This window comes from Maylandia zebra, linkage group LG22 (assembly GCF_041146795.1).
Source record: "Maylandia zebra isolate NMK-2024a linkage group LG22, Mzebra_GT3a, whole genome shotgun sequence".
NCBI classification, from domain to species: Eukaryota; Metazoa; Chordata; class Actinopteri; order Cichliformes; family Cichlidae; genus Maylandia; species Maylandia zebra.
In genome coordinates this window covers 9,494,712-9,515,351 of record NC_135187.1, presented here as the reverse complement: position 1 = coordinate 9,515,351, position 20,640 = coordinate 9,494,712, and the positions used below count along the sequence as shown (strand labels likewise).

The window sequence follows — 20,640 nt, the reverse complement described above, 5'->3', positions numbered from 1 at the left end:
GGAGATCCATGTATTATTCTTTGAACTGCTTGAATCATTAAATCTAACTTGAATTGGACCAGAGCTGACCACACAACAGCAGCAATAAACCTTTCTTATCAAGTTCTGGTGTGGAGAAAATATTTTTCTATAAAGATTAAACTTTATTAAATAATTTAAGTTTCACCACAATTCAGTCCATATTAGTCATTTACATTTTTTAATACTTTAGTTTGACCTAAATCACAGAAAGCTTTATTAAAGGCAGGACTTGTGCTGGATTATTGATCCAGCATGAACCAGATGATAAGCATTACAAATATTTGTGTTTAACTTTATAGGCTCTTTATTCCATTTTTAAATGTTATTACAACCATGGCAATTTATATTTTTGTCATGAAATGCATTAAACAAGTGTCTAAGATGTGCTTTTTGTAATCCCATCTAAAGCAAATTGTGGTTTTAACACAGAAGACTCACATCAACATCTGCTGTCATGTGATTAAGGCGCCCAGTGTGAATGCATTCATTATTTCCTTGGTCTTATGTTTTCCTTTGAGGGGGAATTTTTAATTTTTTATGATGTTCTATGAAAGGTTTGCAGCACAAACAGGCAGACTTGGCCGAGGATACTAAATGTCCCATTAAACCCCAAATTAGTTGATTCTGCTTTGGACAAATTACAAAAACGCCAAAGCATGTTCAACAGTTTACTGTTCATTTGAGGCCGCAGAAAACAAACAAACAAACAAAGAGTCCCTTTCTTTGCTCTGAGAGCTGTGAATGCTACAATCTATGCAACCTGTGGTGAAAGCTACGTCTTTATGTAAATACAGTCCTATGATGTGCATTTTGTATAAAATACTTTTAATTACATATGAACAGTCATTGAATTACAAACTACATGGGCAGAACTTCCTCTTTTCTGTCACCCATTACTTCAGTCCTCATCCTTTCACACAGCAGAGCACAGCTCCTCTATCTCCCTGCATCAGGCTGACAGCATGCAGGCTGGTAAACAAAGCAGGCAGATACAAGTCGTGCTAGCCAACTTCAGTCATCGTCCTCTTCCTCGGAGGAAGAGCGCATCACGCCTCTGCTGTCGTCTCTGTAACACCGGGCCAGCAGGCGCAGCTGCTCCAGGGCCTCCTGGTAGTCTGACACTTCAGGCCCTTGAGAAAGGAAGCTGGGGGCAACACGGCGGATGTCGAAAGCACTCACACCGCGATGCAGCTCGGAGAGCCAGGGGTCGAGCCCAGGACCCGACTGGAGGGAAGTCATGACGGGTACGGAGGAGACGACACGGGGCGTACCTGCAGAGAAAGATCATTCATGAAAACCTATAATAGAACGGCTCTGCGTTACACACAGACAAAAACAGAAAAACACTCACTGCCAGGCGGGGGCGGCTGGCCCTCCAGGAAGCCCTGAGCACCGAGGGATTGACTGAATATCTGCGGGAAAGGTGGTGCCAGCTCACTGGGAGTAGAAACCAGCTGCAGAGCCCTGAGACAGGGATGACAAGATGATGGAGAGAGCAAGGGTGAGAGATGAGAATTTGTTAGGAAAAAAAAAGAAATAGCAAGTGTCACGTGTCAGTGCAGAGACTCACAGAGGAGCTGAAGGATAGAAGGATCTGATGTAGGAAGCCAGGACGTCCTCTCCGCTGTGGAGACTGTGCAGAGGAGTGGGCGGTTTAGTTCCTGCAGCCAGCGAGCTGGTGAAAAGAGAATAAAGGGGGGGGAGCAAGTTGTTTATTCAAAAATGTTGACAAAACTGTCATTCACAACCTTAGCTGAAGTTTAACCTAAAGTCATTAGCATAAAGACACCAGAGCAACCTCCCCGAAGAGAGTCCAGTAACCATCACAGTGGCAGACATCCAAGAACGGGTTTCCAGTATGAAGAGCTGGACAACACCTGTTATCAGGTACCCTGCTGAGGCGCCTGTATGCAGTAAGGGTCCTAGGCTAGACCCCTAATGCTAAATAAGCCTCCAGTATGAAGAGTTGGACATGAGGGAGAGAGATAAATATGAATGCTACGGTAAGGGGGACCCAGGACAACGTTCAGGGGGGAGATATCCACCAGAGTGGAGAAAGGCACTAATCAATGCAGCACAGGAACAAGCTCTGAGGCTGGGGTCTATCACACACCAGCTATCATAGATGAAGAAGGTCAGTGGTAATTTCGTAGGGGCAGAAGCAAACTTAAACTAAAGAGTCAGAGTAGAATATAACTGACTCAATAACTTCATTCTGACCTGATGAGTTTCTGGCCTTCGAAGCCTTTGAGCGTCGCCCACTGGCCGTAGCATCGGCCGTCTCCTGCTTCAGCGCACCCAGACAGAGGCCTCCACGGCAGTACGTCGGTGTATGTGCTCAGGGCGTCAGGGAGAGAGGAGCCGTGCATCATGGGAAAGGGGACGGCACCATAAGCAGCCACGACCTGTGATTTAAACATTGGTTACCATAATCTCAGGCATCTCCACAGATAAATAACCTAGCTGCAACATCCAGCTAGCTTGTGAGACTTCATGTCCTTTATATACCTATAGAGCTTCGAGCTGGTTCCTTTCATGACTTGATTAAAAAAATAAAATAATATTTGCTGAAGGGGGAGGAAAAAAACCCCCAAATAAACGAACAATTGTTAAATACCTTCCTCCCTGATACAGCCAAGTCATCTGCCAACTGCCACATGGGGACGCTGTTATTTCTCAGCCTGTAAGGTGCAGTAAGGGTGTCCAATGCCAAAGCCAGGACAGAACTGGAGTGGTACCACAGTGAGGGCTGGCACAGAAGACAGACAGATACATGTTTATATATAATCCTGCATACCTGCACATGTAAACTGTGTTTCTATGAGTTGAATTATCTCTTTAATCAGAGCTGTGCCAAAGTTTAAAGTTTGAGTGCTTACATTTGGATAGAACATAAAATAAGTCGGTACAAGGTCTTAAAATAATTGCTTGTTGACCAAAGGACACAATAATAGTACTGCAGCCAGTCTCACATCATAACTGAGGTGGGTGAACGTCGTGGGAGAGGACGGTCGTCTTCCCAGACCACCTCGCAAGGTCAACGGGCAGAACAAAGAACTGTGACTGGCCATGTGTACCATCCCTAAAGTGCAGTTCAGCAGGCGGTAGAGATCCTTCACTGGCGTCTGTTCAAACAGAGACAACAAATATAAATAAAGAAGCCGCGTTACAAAACATTTGCTTTTAAAGAAAGAGACACTCACTGAATCTGGGTGACTGACGGGTAACAACCCCCAGGTTAGGATGCCCCTTCCTCCGTAAGAGTCGTGAAGCAGCTCAGTGACCTTCGACCCCAGACCTGCAAAGCCATCAGCCAAGTCGCACAGCACCTGGAAGCCCTGAAAGGAAAAAAAGGATTGAGGAAGCACAAAGAGATATGCAAGAAGATGGCAGATACGAAATGGTGTACAAGTAAACTTTGATTAGCACCTTTTTAAAGGTCTTACAGTACAAAAAAATATTTCTAATTATAGGGGAGAGTGAAATGGAAGAGTTACCTGAAGGTAATCGCACTCCTCCACAAAGAAGTGCAGCCTGTCCTCCAGCTCCTCGAGCACCGACCCCTGGAGGAGAGACTCGCCCTGGCCGAAAGCCTCCAGACGGTGAGCCTCTCTGAACGCCCATAAAAGCAAATATAAAGCACTCAGTTTAAATACCTCATAACTGTAAGTCAGCAAGTCTCAAGAAGCCTTTTTAAGTGTGGTGGAGAAGCAGTTGTGGGTATGTTTTAGATCTTTATTTCATTCTGTCAACCAATTTAAGAATTTAAGAATAGAATTAATTTAGAAAACTAACTGAATGTTCTTTAATTTTATTCTAAAGTATTCATGTTTCATCTAATTACTTTAATAAAACAAAAAAATGACAGATTGGATACGTGAAGTTGTATAATAAACTTGTTTATACATTTTCTGCCTTTTCTTCCATACTGACCCACAGAGTCAGTTTTAATCCTGATTGTGAGGGAAGGCTGACATCTAGTGGTGAAACGCAGGTGAGGGCCTTCCACTCTTATTTTGTGGTCTAATATATAAAAAGTTTTCTCTGTCATAATAATCTAGATCTGGAGAAACTTCTTTGATGACAACATACAACAGTTTGCATAATGAGGTTTGGAAAATTTTGGGAACATTTCCCAAACATTTTAAGCTGTTTCGATGAGATGTGACAGGAAATTCTGCACCTGCAGTTTTTATGTTGAAGTTATGGCTCTAACTCCTTTAGAGGTTCAAAGTAAGAAGCATCAACAAACTACAGGTAATGTTGCACCCGCCTTACCCATCGTGGTTGTACTGGTGGATGACCGAGATGGTCCGAGGGTGCAGGTGGATCCTGAGGAAGTCAGACCACACCTTCACGCTGCACTCCAGCCTGTAGCTCTTCTGTACTCTAGCCAGGTGGCTGTTCACTGTATCCACACTCAGTGACCTTGCTGCTGGGAGAGATTGGTTTTTTTTTAAGCTCATGTGATAATTTTGGTACAGAAACTTGTTATTTCATGCACGTTTGGTTGAGAGGTTTTCATACCTGAGCACTGAGGCTGGGAGCTGGAGGGAAAATCAGCCTCTGCGAGTATCTCCCCTTTCTACACACAAAGAACAGAATGACGGGCTCAACTCTTTGGAGACGTCTCTATTGAGCTATTTTTTTTCTGGAAATTTGCTCTCGCACAGCCAGTTTCATCACTTATTGCATTCTGTGGATTAATTTGGGAAGCTATGACACACAGCAGTGCATCCTTATTTATTACTTACTTATAGGGATTTTTACAAAGAGAGAAAGCAACGGTGATCTGTAACCTGGTCGCAGTCAGTGATGACACGCATGTATGCGAGTCCCTTCAAGCAGTCCAGGGCATGACACGCTTCGACCCGACTATAACTGTAATGTGTGTGTTTGTTGTGAAAATCTCTTTGTGTTAGTTTTCATTTCTACTTGAAATACTCACATCCAACTTATCAAGGTCTTCAAGGAAGGAGTTCTTTGCAGGAGGACTTTCTTCGTGCATAGTGATACTTCCATCCCTGCCAAATTTAAAAAAGTTTTCAGTATATACACTAAATATGAACAGTCTTAGGACCAGTGCATGTAATAAATGGATTAGTTAAGAATAATGGCGACTGTCAGTGCAACCCCTTAGCCTCCTAGCAGATTCACCTATGTATCAATTACAAAGTCCTACATTGGCTCATTTTCATGTCATCGTATTCACAAAGTGTCCATACCACCTGCCCAGTGGGGTGACTACAAATACTCATTCCTTTTATCACCACAGGGTAAAAAAGGGATATGCTATAGGATTTGATTTGTCCTATAGATAAATAGATTTAAATGTAGATAAATATCTATATGTAAACAAATAAACAGACCAAAAAAAACAAAAAACAAAACATGTGACAGTGTTGAAACCAGAAAACAACACAAATAAAATTTGTTATACCAGGCAGAAAACAAATAGAAAGGGTCTTGTTTACCATGTGACAGCAGACGTGTCCTTGCCTGCATCGTACAAACTTCCCTCCTGTCGCAGAGTACGAAGACTTCCTGTTACAGAATGAGAGAAAGACGGTCAGAATTCACCAAAAAAAACAAAAAAAACAACAACTTTGTAACAAGTGCTCTAAATTAATGCTAACATATTATATTTCAGTCAGTAAACTGGACAAAGTAAAGACACAAAGTTTCCAGTATTTCTAAAAGCAAGTTACCTTTGAGATCCATGGCAATGAGTCGTGGTGTGTAGGTGACGTGGCCGCCCAGAGTCTGTCCTTCACGAAACACGACATCGCTCTGGATCTCACCTGGCGGTGACTCCGGATCGTACGATAAAGATGCATCCTGCAAACAAAGAGAGGAGCACCTCTGTTTATCTGCTAGCACGGTCAAAGCAATTGAACAATGCTTACAGAAATTCACAAAGCAAACGTATCATTGTTAACAATCAACAGTCCCGTTCATGAATGTATATACAACAGGTTGACAGTAAGGTGCAACCCACTGATTACATGGTCGAACAAGAACACCAGTTTAGACTTCAACAGAAAACATTTAAAAGAGCACAAATCTGGGGGGAAAAAATGAAGAAATCTTTGCACAGATGAAACCTAGATCAACTTGAACCAGAACACTGGAAGAGAAAAGTAAGGAGAAGGAGAGACACTGATTGTCATCCCAAGCATACCACAGTATCTGTCAAACATGGGAGAGGCAGTGTTGTTGCATGGGCACATATGGCTGACAGTGGAACCAGGTTATGAGTGTTCGCTAATGATGTGACTTGACAAAAGTAACAGGATGGATGCTGATGTGTACAGGCCTGTACTTTCTGCTCAGTTGAGCCAAAAGCTGGAAAATTTATTAGACAGCACTTCACAGTGTAAAAGAATAATGACCCCAAATCATCCTGCAAAAGCAACCTTAAATATTCCTCCATGACCAAATCAGTCACATGATTTCAACCCAATTCAGCATTTTTATTTTTTTTAGCTACTGAAGACAAAACAAAAAGCAGAGAGACCGACAAACAAGCAGCAACTGAGGGTGGCTAAAGGAATAGCTTGATATAGAGCACCTAAAAGGAGATGGGGAGAACAACACATTTGATGAGGTCCAATTTCGGATCTTTATCCATTTATTAAAAATAAACCTTATGTTTTGAAATACGAAAACTTTTTAATTGAGCTAGAGCCTTTGAAAATGGGGAGACTATATATAATAATATTTGCTTTAAATCTTGGACCAACAAATTATGGACCTAAATGCTCAGGTAACAGTTCTGAGTGTTTTTTATGAAAAGCTCGTAACAGTTTGCTAACCTGCTAATTCAGCAGCTTTAGCCACACAACTGTTGGCGGTTATGCCTCTGTTTATGGTCAATGCCATGCTGGTCAGTTTGACCATACTTCGTGTCCCAGTCTGTCAAACTGAGACTAACCAGAGCTAACGGTTCACAGCAAGCTCACAAGTTTGACAACACATGCACAGCTAACATTAGCCAGCTAGCCTAACGTTAGCCTTGCACGCGCACTCCTCACCTGTAAATTCCACCAGTGAGTTCCCGCAAAGTTGGAGTAATGTCCGAGCTGGAGGGTGATCACCTCTCTGCAGAGGCTGCTCATCGTGACGAAAATCAACACGCAAGACAGAAGATAAAGCCCACAACTACGAGCATGATGGGCATGTTTAGAATTGACGGCACTGAGAGGAGACGAGCTAGCAGCGGCGACGGCTGCAAGCCATTGGCTGACAGGAGAGTAAGACGAAATGTGATTGGATGGATCAGCGACGTCAGTATGATAGTTTGGTTTCACTGTGCCTTATATTCACGTGGGGTCCAACCATCCAGTACTACAGTACTGCGTGTTTGATTGTTTATTAGACTGTTTCAAACACTCAAAGAGTATGTGACAAATATTTATATTAAAACTCATCTGAGGCTTTTTAAAATAATGCAATAGTGAACACAATAATATGAGTTATGAGTAATAAATATGTTTATATACATTTTTAGGTAATGTGATGTTTGCTTTGAGAATGATTTGATGGACAAGTATAAAAGTAGAGGATGTAGAGAAATTATATGATAGGTGCACCAGCCTCAGAAATTCCTCTGCCACTTCTGACTTCAGTCAAACAACTAACTTTCTGGTTAAAGTTTAATTGTTTTGTTTTGTTTTTTGTTTTTAAATGTATGACATAAGTTTGTAGAAGGTTTACCCGAAGTACTTTGTGTTTGTGTACAGCTGATGCAGAACCTTTCAGATAATTATTCAAATATCCACGCTCCCTGAACTTAAAGTGACGATCAGTTATTTATATTTCCTAATCAGGTTTTTATTTTTACGTTTTATTTTTTAAATTTATTTATTTTAAAGAAGTTTAGTTTCAATGAGTTTCCTGAATGGATTTGCTTGATTTAGTTTCTTTTTTATAAAAACATGGCCAGGTACAAAAACTTAGATGAGAACGCACATTTAAAACAAACCCTTTTTGAAGACAGCTGAATCACTGTCCAGTAGACATCAGAATTCTAAGCAAGCAAATACACTAAAGGCAAAACTAATAATTAAAACTAATTATTTGTATATGTTTTGTCTTTTGGTTTATTTTATGAGCACACAAAACAATTCAAGATCCCGTTTTTCTTTCAGAAGTGCAGTTTTTATTTTTACTTCGGTTAACTAAGATATTATTCAAGTTTAAATTTCAGGTTTTAGTTATCATAATAATGGGATTTTAAAAAAGGTATATTTTCTACTGTAGAATCTTTAATATGCTTATGATGGCATACCATTTGTGTTCTGTGCAATTTATATGTCGCTTTTAACAAAGCGTAGCAGTCAAAGGCAAAAATAACTTTCAAACACAAAGTTATTTATTTTCCAGTGTCCATATGCTCTGCAGGAAGTAGTCTTTGTCTTGTTTTCAGGATGTTCATCTCATCAAAGTGTAACTCTTTTAAATCAGGTGTTTGAATGTGAGAGAAGACTGCAAATGAGCTGTCTGAAGACATTACAGAGAACTCAAATGTGAGCAGCTGGTTTTTATTAAAGTCACAGGGAGTGGTCGAACAAACACATTTGATGACTTTAAACTGTTGAATTAGGGTTTTAACTTATGAAGCGATGGATAAATGAGCAGTCCAGGCTAGTTGTAGGGTTTACTGGCTTCCACTGAAATAGGACACAAAGGACTGAAAAATGTCGCGCACATCCTGCATCTTCCCCTTCAGGGTGGATCGCAGGTTGTCAGTGGTGTCCTCAAGGCGATCTTTGATGTCCTCAGCTGTATTCTGAATCTTGAGCTTCATGTTCTCCATCTGAGACGTCAGCAGGTCCTTCAGGGTGGTGATCTTTGTCTGGGCGTTGTCTCGCACCTGAGCAAAGTAAGGGTCCAGTCTAGTCTTCAGGTCCTCCACGTTCTCAGAGGTGCGGGACTGAAGCTCCTCGAAATACTCTGTGACGTGTCTGAAAAATATATGTTTATATTTATATGCTTATTAATAGCTTAATCATTAAGACATTAAGTCAAACTGAAAAATAGACAAAAAAGTGGTAAAAGTTCCCACCAAGGTCAAATTCTTTCCTTCTTTCACACCAAAATGTTTCTTACATTTTAAATTCACCAGCTAAAAAGCATCAAATCCTAATATCTGAGCTGAGTTTGGGTTATTTCACCTGAATAATCCACTCACTATCTGTTCCTTTGTTTTTCTACACTGTTAAAACCCCCCAAATGTTGTTATTTTTCTGGTGAGGTTGTCCCACTCACCTCTTGATCTCCTGTGTGTCCTTGCTGAGGCGCTTCTTCATTTTACGGGTGTAGGTGGCAATTCTGCTCCTGACGTCGTCGGTGTTCTGCTCCATCATGGTCTGAAGCTCCTGGACGTACTTGTCCATCTGCTCTCGGGCCTCAGTCATGTGTTCACGGAGTTTGTCGGCCATGAGCTGCAGGTCTTTTCCCAGACGATCTGCGGCTTCTTGAGTGTAGGGAGCCAGCTTGGTCTGCAGGTCATCCTTGTACATGGCCAGCTCGGCCATGCTGTCCTGGATCAGGGTGCTGTTCATGGACGGGAGAGGAGATGGATCGGTTTAGAGGTTTTGTCTGTGGTTTTGATGCATTCAGGATCCAAAGGGGGTAAAGCACTGAATCATTTAAGATAAGTAGAAATATCAGCAGATTTTAATTGAAACACTGAGAAAGATTCGGTAAACTGTAGGACTAAAGCAAAACTCAGGAGACGCACAGGTCAAAGTTCAGCTCTCAAAATGTCTCACCTCACTGCAACCTGCTGATCAGACTCTGACACTCTGTTGTTATATAACAAAGCCAAAGCCCAGCACCATTTTGTTAAGAGCGTTTCTGTTGTAAATTCAGTGTTTCTAAGTCGTGGAGTTAAACTTTAGTAACTAGATAGAAGCAATTTGTATTTAATTTATGAAGTGAAAATTTCTGTGAACTTAAACTTTAACAAAAATATTGAAATTAATGGTTGGCAGCTGAACTGAGACACTGACTGAGACAATTGCATGTTACTGTTTTATATTAATAAAGGATAAAATCTATGAGCTGGATTCAATTTTTAATCACAATTTTAGTGATTCAAATGCAGCCGACAGCCGAGCAGCACTGATGAAAGTCAGTATGCTCGACTACGATTACAGGAATAATTGAACTCACTCCAGTTCTCTGCTGATCTGGGAGCTCTTGATGTCCTTCACCACTACATCAGCCTTTGAGTTCAGGTCCGTGATGTAATCCCTAAACTTGTCGACTGTGGTTTCCCAGCTGTCCTGCCAGTCCTGCTGAAGCAAGCTTCGTGCGTGGCAGCCTGGTTTGAACAAAGGAAAACATGTCAAATGGTCACTTTTGAATGGTTTTCCATCTTTGATCAAAAGATGCAAATTGTAGTATAAGGCTTTAAAATTATGTTTTAATTTGTCAAATCTGGGACCTATGGCAGCATTTAACTGTTAAAGGACAACTCTGATGACTAAAAAAGCTGCAGAATGCATAGTTTGTTTTATTCAGTATGTAACTAAAAGTTGAGTTGGTGTAGGCCGCATTTTTGCAAAATAAAAGCCCCCAAATCTAACAGGAGCTTACATCTTACATCCTCATTTTCTTCTCACTCCTGTATTCTACTTTGCATCCACTTTTCTTTCTATTATTTGACCCTAAATAGACAATAAACTCACCTGAGAAGACTGCCAGTGCAAGGATTACTGCAAACACCCTCATGATGACCAGAGATTAGGACACCTGGAATATGATGTACAAATAAATTTTAGTTACAAAAGACTAAAAAAAACGTATTCAAGAGACCCTTTATTGACAAATACATAACATTTTGTTGTCTAAATCATCTAACTCTCATTTGATTTGATTAATGAATCTAATAAGTATTCAAATATTTTGGACTGCAAAAAGAAATTCGACTTTTAAAGATTTCAGATCGGTAATCTTACCTCAGCGAGCTGATCTGTGACGTCTGTGAGAACGACTGAGCTCGTCTCCCAGTATTTATACAGTTTGGGGGCTGTTGATGTAATCACATGGATGTCAAGAGGAATTCTGACCCGTGGCCGAAGTTCCCGACTGCGTTGTTGTAACTTTATTGCTGAGCGTGTCGTTTTGGCTCCACGTCGCACACAGAAAGGAGACGTGCAGACACAGGTCAGAAATAGTAAACACTTTTGGACTCACGGCTTCCTCTCTGGATCTTCTGCTGAACTTGTGTTTGAGTTTGTTAACTAAAATGTGATTCTTTCAGCCACTCTGCCTCGAGCACCATCACATGATCAGAGAAACACGATTTTTGGTTTTCTTTTACCGTGACCTTTTCAGCCAGTGCCAGCTGACAGCACAACAATGACGAGGTTAAAGGTCGTTTTTTTGATATCACTGTTCATTGGATCTGGTTCAAAGTCTTCTTTAATTGCCACTGTGTTCATTTCTAGGACTGATATAAGATGGGAAACTTTCCAGTTAGCAAGTTTGACACAGAACAGAGCAAAGTTAATAGCTTTATTGTCTGCAGATGTGGGAACTTACATGTAGCCTTCTTCTTATTAAATATATATGTAGAAAATGTGATACATTAAACATATAACATGCAAAAAACAAAAAAAAAATCAGAAAAGTCATGAAGACATCTACACTAATATACAAATATATTGCTTTACAAATATTTAGACCAAAAAAACTTCTATTTTTATTTTATATTTTTTATTTGTAAGAAGTCAGAAATTAATCAAATATATCATTCAACCACTAAAACTATTTTTTCTGTTCAAGAATCGCACTAAATTACTGTCATTTGGCATCTTAATCGAAAAATAATAACATGCTTTACTGGTTTTTTCAGCTGTTTTCTAAAATAGTAAATGTGAAAAATAATTGATAACAAAATTATTATATTTTAGCATTAAAAATATATAATTTTGATTAAAGATGTTGCACTGGTGGATAAACAAATATAGAAGTATAATATATTTTGGTAATTATGAGCATGTTTAACACTGCGGCATAAACCTTACAATAATACATTTGTAAAGCACTGTACAGTAACATTTATGTATTTTAGCATAAAGGAATATTGCAATCCAAGCACATTGTGTGTAGTTGTTTGATTTATTTTTAACAGCCAAATAAACTATTAAATTTATTACTTCATGTTGACATTACTGTTTGAAATTGTGTAATTAAAACAGATAATATTCAGTAGTGCATTTATTACACACTAAATTGTTTTTATGCATTTATTCAGTTTATCGATTTAACAGTTTTGCTTGTCTTATTTTTTCTTCTTCTATTTTGACCTCTAAAAATCAGTAAATAAAAACAGCAACACTAAAAGTTATGTGATCTTTTATTTTAACGAGTTACAAGGCACTTAACATGAATAAAAACGAATGCCTTTATTTATCAATTTAAATAATAATTTTATCATTATTTATTAAGTTTAATATTTATTTGATATATATTTTTAGTGAAACAGCAAAGAAACCAAACTGGAAACTTCTGTATTCTGACAAAGTGTAATTAATTATCTTTGTAACCAATAAAACAAACTCTGTGCTTTGTAATTAAATTAATGCCACAGTATTTTGGCAGCATGTGGAAACACTTTTAAAGAAGTTTACTTACCAATCAGAGGTTGGGCCCTGTGAGTATTTGGTTTGCATGACAGTGAACACATATATTTAAGATATGGGAAAAAGGTGGAGAACTAGAGGATTTTGTTACGGAGAAGAATGAGGGCAAAGAGAGAAACACAATGTGTAAATGATGAAATCACTGGTGACCATGTGACGAGCAAACGTTCAACCAAATCTGAGCCCCTGTACTGTTAAAGATATCGTCCCGATGCATTGATTGAAAAGTCGCTCTCTTCTTAAATCCTACTGAAAAAAATGGTATGATCACCAGCCACACCGACAGGGCGAGGGTGGAGGGGTTGACGGTTTTGTTCAGTATTTACTGAGCTTTTGTTCCTTTGTTGCTTTTTTAGAAGCTGTCTTCCTTTGTCTTGTCTTTGTGTCCCCTTTATTTCCCCTCTTAGAGATTCCAAGCCCTAAGCCTCATTCTTCATTGTGGTTGACTTTGCCCACCTGTGTCCTTTGGTTCCCTGCATACTTGTTCTACTTAAAAGTACTCAATAGTTTATGGAGAATCTGCAATTTTTTAAAAAAGTAAAAAAACATGTGTAATGTTTGCTGCAATATTGTTCTTTTTGATGTTTCACCCATAAATACAGGGCAGCTTTCTCGTTTCTGTTGAACTGCTATGAGCAGAATTAACAGCTGTATCTGTCTTAACCTTTCCTGAACAGTGAACATGCCGAAAGAGCCAAACAGAAGATCAAAGTTATCACAGAGATAACAGTCTGACCTAGTAGCAAAACCTATGTAAAGTCAGATAACACTGGCTACCAGATCAAGTGAGGCAGTAAATTTTTAAAAAAGAGGCAGCTGAGTGCATTTTGTTACCTGATGGTGATGATTTTTCTGCTCATCATTTAAACGTTTGATTGTTTTTTCTCTGCAGTATTGCTCGGTCTGTGTTTGTGAGATTTTGTTAGACACATAAAGGTGACCGTGCTTGACTTCATTTGCACATTTTTTTAAACATCACATGTATTTTCTCTTTCTAACACAAAGAAAAGACCAAAAGTTCCTTGAATGTGTTTATTGTTGTTTGTCAGATAACACTTTTAGAGGTAAAACGTAACATGTAAGCCAAGAGCCCTGAGAGGCTCTTTCACAGATATAAAATCTGTAACATGAGGTATTGTGTTTTCTATGTAGACATTAAAATCCACCTTGATTTAGCAGCAATCACTGATGACAAGGCAGAAGAAAATATCTGACACCTAGTTTTTATTCTAGTCCATTTACAGGGTCAGTTTTAAGCACGCCCGTGGATCAGACCGTTGATTTTCTGGCTTATCTGGGTCATCTGGGCCTCAAAGCTCCTCTGAAACTCCTCCAGGCTCTCCTGCATCTTCTCCTTTATCTCCTCTGTGTAGGGCACCATCTGAGCCTGCAGCCGGTTCACTTTCTGCTCCAACTGCATCTTCAGCTCCTGGCTCTTCTGCTGCAGAGCAGCCTTCAGGGCCTCTGGGTCCTCAGCGTAGGAGGCCGTGTCTTTCTTCAGCTCCTCCACCTTGGCCAGCAGCTCCTCGGTGTAGGGCTGCAGTCGGGCCCTCACGGCTTCCAGATCCGTCTCCATTTGGGTCTTCAGCTTTTCTGCCTCCTGGGAGAACTTAGACATGAAGTCCTGGGCCAGAGGAGCCACCTGAGTGCGCAGGGTGTTGGTGACCGTGTTGATGGCATCAGTGCTTGTTGCAATGAAGGTGCTGCAGAGATAAGCAGAACTTTGAATTAAAACTTCTTCATCTTCAAGTTTTTTCTGTCAATATAAACTAAAGCCACTTGAAACACAAAATTCAAGCTTTTTAAGCACTGTAGGACTCTTACTTCATTTCCTGTCCCATTTCGGACTCTCTCATCTTCTTCAGGGACTCCTCAGCGGTCGCGGTTACCTTTGCAACGTAGTCCCAGAAAGCATCTTTCACCATTTCAGCCTTCTGTTTGGGCTGGTCGTGCCATGTGACGTTGGCATTGCAGCCAGCTACGAGAAATGAGGCAAAAGCATTTCTCATTCACTGTTGTTTGTGAATATCATGAATACTTCTTGATCAAAGATAATGGATGAGAAGTCTCTCACCAGTGAAAACGGCGAGGACGAGAACCACGAGGACCTGCATGTCTGACGTGGCACCTGTAAAGAAACTCAGTAAAATTAACAGTTTGTGGTGATTTTTGTCAGAGAAGGCAACAAATCTCACTGCTGTCCTAACTGGTGCACCTTCTGTTCAGTCTATCAGCTGCTGAATGCTGTGTGTGCTGTCAGGACTCAGTATATATAGGCAGCCGGTCGTGTGGAGGAATCAGGAGTAAAGTCCAGCGCTGAGTGCTGTTCTGTCATGGCTGCTTCCACATCACAGGAGTGCTAACAGTGTCACTGCACACATCTTTCAGAGCAGCATCTGACCTCTCTCACTGCTGACATGACTGACATTTTGGTGTTTATTTTGGAAATCTACAAATTCACACATGATCAGAACTTTAATTCAATTTTACATCATGTTTTTTGATCTGATCAACTCTGTGAGGCTTTCTGTTTTCTGCATACAAACATCTGTGGGTTGGCACTGAATGGAAACTCCTTTTTTCTAGTGCACAAAAAGGTTTTTATAAACTCTTTCATTTAACAAACTATTATCACCAAAAAAAACTCCAAGACTGGTTGAAATCAAAACTTTGATGCTCTAAAGACGCCAAAGGAAGCACACTGGTGCTGAAAAGAGAGAGGACAACACTTCCACTAAAGGCAATGGTGCGGATCGCCTGCTGGGGCCATAACTAGACAATAAAAGCAAGTATCACACAATTCTTTAATTTAAAAAAACAGACCTAACATGCAGAATTGACAACGAAGGGCAGGCAGGGGGTGAACAACAAAGACTAATACTTACATAATCACTAATAAAACATACGAAACAAAGAGAAAAGAACTGCATTTTGATACAACATAACACAAGTCCAACAGTGTTATTGTGTAATAGGGTAGAATTAGAGAAAAGGAAAACAACAAAGATAGATGAGACCACGAGGAGCAAACCCTCAAAATTAATATATAATAAATAAATAATGAAACAGTTAACTCACTGAGACAACACTGAGATGTAGAGAGGGGGAGGAAGAAAAGGGGAAACACTTCAGAGCAAGGAAGGAAGGACAGTAAAGAAAGTAAAACTAAGCATTAAAACACATAAATCACAAGTACAAAGACTCTGACAGGCAGGTAATTTAAAATGAATGTTTCTTTCAATTCATCCTCTGAGGGGATGTTGGAGCCACATGTTGTGTTGGTTTTTAACACATTTCCATAAGCCAGACTAGCATCGTCACCATCGTCTTCATCTTCTTCTCCCAGTGATTTCCAGTCCTGCAACAGTTATTCTACTGCACCGGAAAATCCGGAAGTTTCCCCTACTTTAAAAAGTTATGCAAACTTGCTTCCTTAAAAAAAAACTAAAAAACAACAACAACAACAAGTACAGTTCACATACTTTGACTCAGGACAGTCATGGTAAGGGAACTCTTTCACTGTACTTAGAGTAATTTTATTTCTAAGAACTGGCAAATATTTGTCTGGAACTAATTCATTTGTACTCCTAAATGAGAAAAATCAAGTTAATCTAAATGTCCAGCTAAGTACTGGCAACTTTAAGAAAAAGAAGTTTTTCATTTGTTAAATTGATTTATTTACAGTAGTGGATTAAAAGAGCAGCTAAATACTTCCCTAAAAATTTTCATTTAAAACATATTATTGTTTTTGTTAAAGCCTTAATGCTATCTTTATTTTAACTTAATTTTAATTATCTGCTTCTTTTTCTTCTTCTTTTTGCTGCTATCCATCCACAGACCTTCTCTGAGGTTTCCCTCCAGCCTGGCAGCTCCATCTAGTGAGAGAAAACTAGAATTTTTATGAGTTACACATTAATAATCAAGTTGTCCATGTAAACAGTCGAGTTTCTACCATTTCTCTATTGTACATATGTAACTGACCCATCTGGTTTTACAGATTCACTTCATCACAGAGTCTCAATAAAGGTTGAATAAAAAAAAACTTTAGGCATTGTTTTGATTTTAAAGTGAGAAACAGTAGATGTAATTTGTTTTACTGCAGTGCAAACAGCGTGTGTCACAAAGAAATCTCAGGTCAGTCAAGTGTGAGTCAGACTTGGTGCCCTCTGATCTGAAAATTATCTTCACTAAAGAACGTCCTTTGGCTGTTCCCTCTCAACAAACTGATAAGAGAAGCTAAAGTCTTCCTCTCAGGACAAACTGCTGATAAACACCACGCTGTTTTCAAATGATGTATATATATATATATATATATATATATATATATGAAAAAAGACCTTGAAGCAACTGAAACAAGCGTGTGGAAGTTGGTAGACTGAAAAGATTTTCATTCAGTTTCTAATAGTTTACAGAATTAAAATTGTGTAGCTGTACAGATGTTAAGTGTAAGGCTACGTATTTGGGAAGAGTGAGGTGGAACTATGAGGGCAGCGTGTACGGGGTTAGGGCTGGGTTATGTTCTCTGAGACGTGCCGTCCAATCACGTTACAAATCCTGGAAACCTTCGTAGCTGTAAAGCTGTGTGGTCAATGAGTCTTGCTTTTATTAGTCTTTCACTAACTTCACATACTGTGTATGTAAATATTTCTTTAATTTCTCTCATGTTTTAAAGCCCTCACTGTGTGCATATTTTTATTCTTTATTCTGCTGCTGTAGCACAGTAATTGTGGGATCAATAAAGTATCTGTCGAGCCATCAAAAAGCCATAGACTGTATATAAAAGACAGAAACCATTCATGTGCAAGATCAGGTACAAAGGTCCAGAAAATGGTACAAAAATAACTTGAAGAAACATTAATAGTTCATAATTCCTGGATTTGTGGTATATGAAGCGTGCTATATTCATTTAGTTAGGTTTAAATTCATTAACAAAGTGTCTGAGAGTTTGCTTGTTGGTCTCTGAGATCAGATGGGCAGATATTTAACACACCGATCAGCACAAATAGTAGTAGGCATCTACTAATTAGGGCAACAGAAGACTTCTTCACCTCTGAAAATCCACCAGTGGTTAAAGTTTGGGTTCACTTAACGTCCAACCATTGTTATAGACTTTTCACTTGGTTTATGTCAGTTTGTTTCTATTTCACATGCAACTTTAAAAGTCTAATTTGTCCCAAATTTCCATTAACACAGTCTCAGAAGCCACGAGCAGAACAAAAACGGTAAATATTGCAGTTCAGTGACTCATATCAGTGGAGGTGAGGTCAACGGCTGCTTGTGTTGGCGCACCTGTCAGTCAAAGCGGCCACTCCCCTTAACTCTAAGCCTTTAATAAAATCCAAATAGATGACTAAATAAAAATAAAAGAAAGACCATACAGTTGTTATAAAGGTGTAAACCAACCAAAGAGACCCAAAACAATTTTTGTACCAGTCTCGTCTTTATTTCATCACTACAAATAAAGACTTAAACATGGTGGTCTATGGAGGAAATCTAGCCAGCCTCAAATGGAAATTACAGGAGAGGCAACCTGGTTTTCCTGTTTCTCCTGAAAAAAAAGCTTTCACGAGTTGTTTTCTGCTGCACCTGATTCTGTTTAGGATGTTCAAACCTAAAGAAAAACTACTCTAACCAAGCCAGATTCCAGTAAGCCTGTATCATAAGATATGGAAACACTAAGATTGTGACGTGGAGTCACAACAGTGACAAGAAACTGTCCAGCGGGGCAACCAGAGGAGGACTTTAACCTTCAGCGTCGCTATAAAGCCCGCGAGCGGTCGTCTGCACAGCACAAACCATCAGACAGTGAAGAAGAGACAAGCTGCATCTGTAAGGTAAAAGATCTTATTTCAAACTATATAATCTTAAATCAACCACTAAATCCAGCTTTAAACTAAGCACCTGTTCTCTTCATCCAACAGCATCAACTTCAATCATGAAGACGCTCATCGTTCTCGCTCTTTTCTCCGGTGAGTAAATCTTCCCTTCAAATTAAAAGCGGAACCCATTTTAAATCACAGCTGATCAAATTAACCGTCTGCTTTCATCCACAGTTTGCAACGCCAACATCCTGTGGCCAGAGCCTCCCAAGTCCAACCTGGAAGTGGTGAAAGATGCCTTTTGGGATTATGTTGCAAAGGCCACACAAACCGCTGAGGAGTCCCTGAAGCAGATCAGAGAGTCCCAGCTGGGAGAGGAAGTGAAGTAAGAGTCAGCATGAGGAGTCTGAAGAAGTACAAAATATGTACATATATTATATGTTTTCAGTTTAATAACTTCCTGTTTCTGTGTATCAGCACCAAGATCTCTCAGAGCGCCGACACCGTGAATCAATACGTCGCTACGCTGCACACTCAGGTGGCTCCTTTGACCCAGAACTTCATGACTCAGTTCTCCCAGGAGGCCGAGCAGCTGAAGGCTCGCCTGGAGAAAGACCTGGCCGCTATGGGCACCAACGCAGAGGAGATGGTGGCGAAGATCCAGACCAAGGTGGATGAGCTGAAGAGTGGAGCTGAAGCCTACGCTCAGGCCATGGACCCAGAGCCCATGAAGGCCGTCCTGCAGCAGAAGAGCCAGGAGCTGAAGGAGCAGCTGGAGCAGAGCATGAGCCAGCTGCAGGCCCAGATGGTTCCCTACACCGAGAACATGAAACAGAAGATGGAGCAGAGCCTGGAGGAGTTTCAGAGGAACATGATGCCCCTGACCCAGAGCTTTGAGACCCAGGTGGCTCAGAAAACCCAGGAGATCCAGCAGAGGTTGGCTCCCTATGGAGACAAGCTGAGGGAACGGCTGGACTCCAGCGCTCAGGACCTGCAGACTCAGCTGAACGCCCTGTGGAAAACCTTCACCAAGATCGGCCAGTAAATGGACTCTGTCTCAGTCTTAAGCCTTAAGCGCTTTCTCTGTATCACAAACCAAATATTTATTTCATCTTCACTCCTGTCTGTTTTATGAAATAAAAATCCAGAAGTTCTGCATTTTCTGCGTCTTGATTATCATTAAAGGTGTGGCAGTAATTCAACGAGCATGTTTAATCTCTGAAAAGCTTTACTCGTAAAAAGTTGAACATTGATCTTACCAGTTGGGGAATGGGGGGGAAATGGGGGGGGGGGGGGGTCAAACTCACTTTAGTTTTATGATCTTGTTTTTTTTCCACATTCAGTTTGTAATTACACAGCACAACAAACCTTTAAATTTAGAGCATTGTGAATAGTTAAAATACTTCTCTGGAATTTTCATACTTTGCAAAGGACCTTTTGGTGGGCCAAAGGTTTGACACCATCTAAAATAGCATAATGTATCGCTCACCTACAGATTAGTAGTAGCGGTAAATAGGTGCCCCAAGGTCAATAACTATTCATCATAAGTAAATACCAAGCTTCAGTGGCGCTCATATATGTACTGGTATACATGTTAAGCTTTAAATGTCACTGGAGGAGTGCAATTTGTCATGATGTTTATGTTCTATAGGCTGATAATCCTGAAGGATCACTATTTTCATACCAATTAAACATGGGCATCTCTCATGTCTCAAATTGATTTATATCTATTATTTATACTTCCACTTGTTCTATTTACTTTTTCCATTAGTTTTTACTACCTGTCTCCAACTTCTTTTATTAAATACATCTAAAAATATTGCTGTTGTGACAAACAGCCTCTGGGATGTACTTCTGGTTTATGGATCTAACATGCGGGAGAAAATATCTTAACAGAGAAAAGTCCTTTGGCTGTTCCCACAACAACCTGATAAGACAAAGGAGCAAAGTCTCCAACCCAAGATAAACTGATGAACAATTCAAATGACGCATAGAGAGATTGAAGCAAATGAAACAGTTATTCAAGCAGCTCACTCTGTTGTACTCCGAGCACAAAATGATATATGTGAAAGATTTCATTCAAAAGTTCTGTTTTACTTTCAATTTGTTAGAAAGTGATTAATGCCACCTCTTATTGATTTGTG

At 39.9% G+C, this 20,640-nt stretch overlaps 4 protein-coding genes across 7 annotated transcripts; 1 reads left to right on the top strand and 3 right to left on the bottom strand.

Annotated features, from left to right (window-relative positions):
* Positions 1–416: 416 nt before the first annotated feature.
* msto1 (misato mitochondrial distribution and morphology regulator 1) lies at positions 417–7,295 on the bottom strand. Of its 2 annotated transcripts, none has more exons than XM_014411228.3 (14): positions 7,056–7,295; positions 5,730–5,859; positions 5,496–5,565; positions 4,970–5,045; positions 4,549–4,606; positions 4,300–4,456; positions 3,519–3,633; positions 3,225–3,359; positions 2,994–3,146; positions 2,639–2,770; positions 2,242–2,426; positions 1,592–1,696; positions 1,373–1,485; positions 417–1,292 (listed from the first exon to the last, which is right to left on the bottom strand). In XM_014411228.3, the coding sequence occupies exons 1-14, from the start codon at positions 7,137–7,139 to the stop codon at positions 1,033–1,035; spliced, it is 1,773 nt and encodes a 590-aa protein (XP_014266714.3). In that variant the 5' UTR covers positions 7,140–7,295; the 3' UTR covers positions 417–1,032. The 2 variants fall into 2 exon arrangements, with proteins under 2 accessions (XP_014266714.3, XP_014266715.3); XM_014411229.3 differs by having other exon boundaries at positions 4,300–4,453.
* A 1,253-nt stretch (positions 7,296–8,548) lies between these two features.
* On the bottom strand, positions 8,549–12,790 carry apoea (apolipoprotein Ea). Of its 2 annotated transcripts, XM_076879551.1 has the most exons (6): positions 12,670–12,790; positions 10,989–11,158; positions 10,719–10,782; positions 10,201–10,351; positions 9,292–9,579; positions 8,549–8,987 (listed from the first exon to the last, which is right to left on the bottom strand). In XM_076879551.1, exons 3-6 carry the CDS (start codon positions 10,759–10,761, stop codon positions 8,681–8,683), a joined length of 789 nt encoding a protein of 262 aa, XP_076735666.1. In that variant the 5' UTR covers positions 10,762–10,782; positions 10,989–11,158; positions 12,670–12,790; the 3' UTR covers positions 8,549–8,680. The 2 variants fall into 2 exon arrangements, with proteins under 2 accessions (XP_076735666.1, XP_004569262.3); XM_004569205.5 differs by lacking the exon at positions 12,670–12,790 and having other exon boundaries at positions 10,989–11,174.
* Positions 12,791–13,695: 905 nt separating this feature from the next.
* LOC101471536 (apolipoprotein A-I-like) lies at positions 13,696–14,979 on the bottom strand. 2 transcript variants are annotated; one of them, XM_076879552.1, is made up of 4 exons: positions 14,893–14,979; positions 14,752–14,805; positions 14,502–14,655; positions 13,696–14,380 (listed from the first exon to the last, which is right to left on the bottom strand). In XM_076879552.1, exons 2-4 carry the CDS (start codon positions 14,789–14,791, stop codon positions 13,930–13,932), a joined length of 645 nt encoding a protein of 214 aa, XP_076735667.1. In that variant the 5' UTR covers positions 14,792–14,805; positions 14,893–14,979; the 3' UTR covers positions 13,696–13,929. The 2 variants fall into 2 exon arrangements, with proteins under 2 accessions (XP_076735667.1, XP_004569263.1); XM_004569206.2 differs by having other exon boundaries at positions 14,752–14,931.
* A 3,426-nt stretch (positions 14,980–18,405) lies between these two features.
* LOC101472019 (uncharacterized) lies at positions 18,406–19,654 on the top strand. Its single transcript, XM_004569208.2, has 4 exons — positions 18,406–18,511; positions 18,599–18,646; positions 18,731–18,881; positions 18,974–19,654. The coding sequence occupies exons 2-4, from the start codon at positions 18,613–18,615 to the stop codon at positions 19,539–19,541; spliced, it is 753 nt and encodes a 250-aa protein (XP_004569265.2). The 5' UTR covers positions 18,406–18,511; positions 18,599–18,612; the 3' UTR covers positions 19,542–19,654.
* The last annotated feature ends 986 nt before the right edge of the window (positions 19,655–20,640 follow it).

Bases quoted from the DNA above. Each gene is read 5' to 3' on its own strand.
- msto1 (XM_014411228.3), bottom strand. From the start codon at position 7,139: ATGAGCAGCCTCTGCAGAGAGGTGATCACCCTCCAGCTCGGACATTAC. The intron at 5,046-5,495 runs GTAAACAAGACC...TAAATTTGGCAG, and splicing joins GACACGTCTGCTGTCACATG to GGATGGAAGTATCACTATGC. The intron at 4,457-4,548 runs GTATGAAAACCT...AATCTCTCCCAG, and splicing joins CTCCCAGCCTCAGTGCTCAG to CAGCAAGGTCACTGAGTGTG.
- apoea (XM_076879551.1), bottom strand. From the start codon at position 10,761: ATGAGGGTGTTTGCAGTAATCCTTGCACTGGCAGTCTTCTCAG. The intron at 10,352-10,718 runs GTGAGTTTATTG...TGTTCAAACCAG, and splicing joins TGCACTGGCAGTCTTCTCAG to GCTGCCACGCACGAAGCTTG. The intron at 9,580-10,200 runs GTGAGTTCAATT...GTCCATGAACAG, and splicing joins CAGATCAGCAGAGAACTGGA to CACCCTGATCCAGGACAGCA.
- LOC101471536 (XM_076879552.1), bottom strand. From the start codon at position 14,791: ATGCAGGTCCTCGTGGTTCTCGTCCTCGCCGTTTTCACTG. The intron at 14,656-14,751 runs GTGAGAGACTTC...CATTTCTCGTAG, and splicing joins CGTCCTCGCCGTTTTCACTG to CTGGCTGCAATGCCAACGTC. The intron at 14,381-14,501 runs GTAAGAGTCCTA...TTATCTCTGCAG, and splicing joins GAAATGGGACAGGAAATGAA to CACCTTCATTGCAACAAGCA.
- LOC101472019 (XM_004569208.2), top strand. From the start codon at position 18,613: ATGAAGACGCTCATCGTTCTCGCTCTTTTCTCCG. The intron at 18,647-18,730 runs GTGAGTAAATCT...TTTCATCCACAG, and splicing joins CGTTCTCGCTCTTTTCTCCG to TTTGCAACGCCAACATCCTG. The intron at 18,882-18,973 runs GTAAGAGTCAGC...TCTGTGTATCAG, and splicing joins CAGCTGGGAGAGGAAGTGAA to CACCAAGATCTCTCAGAGCG.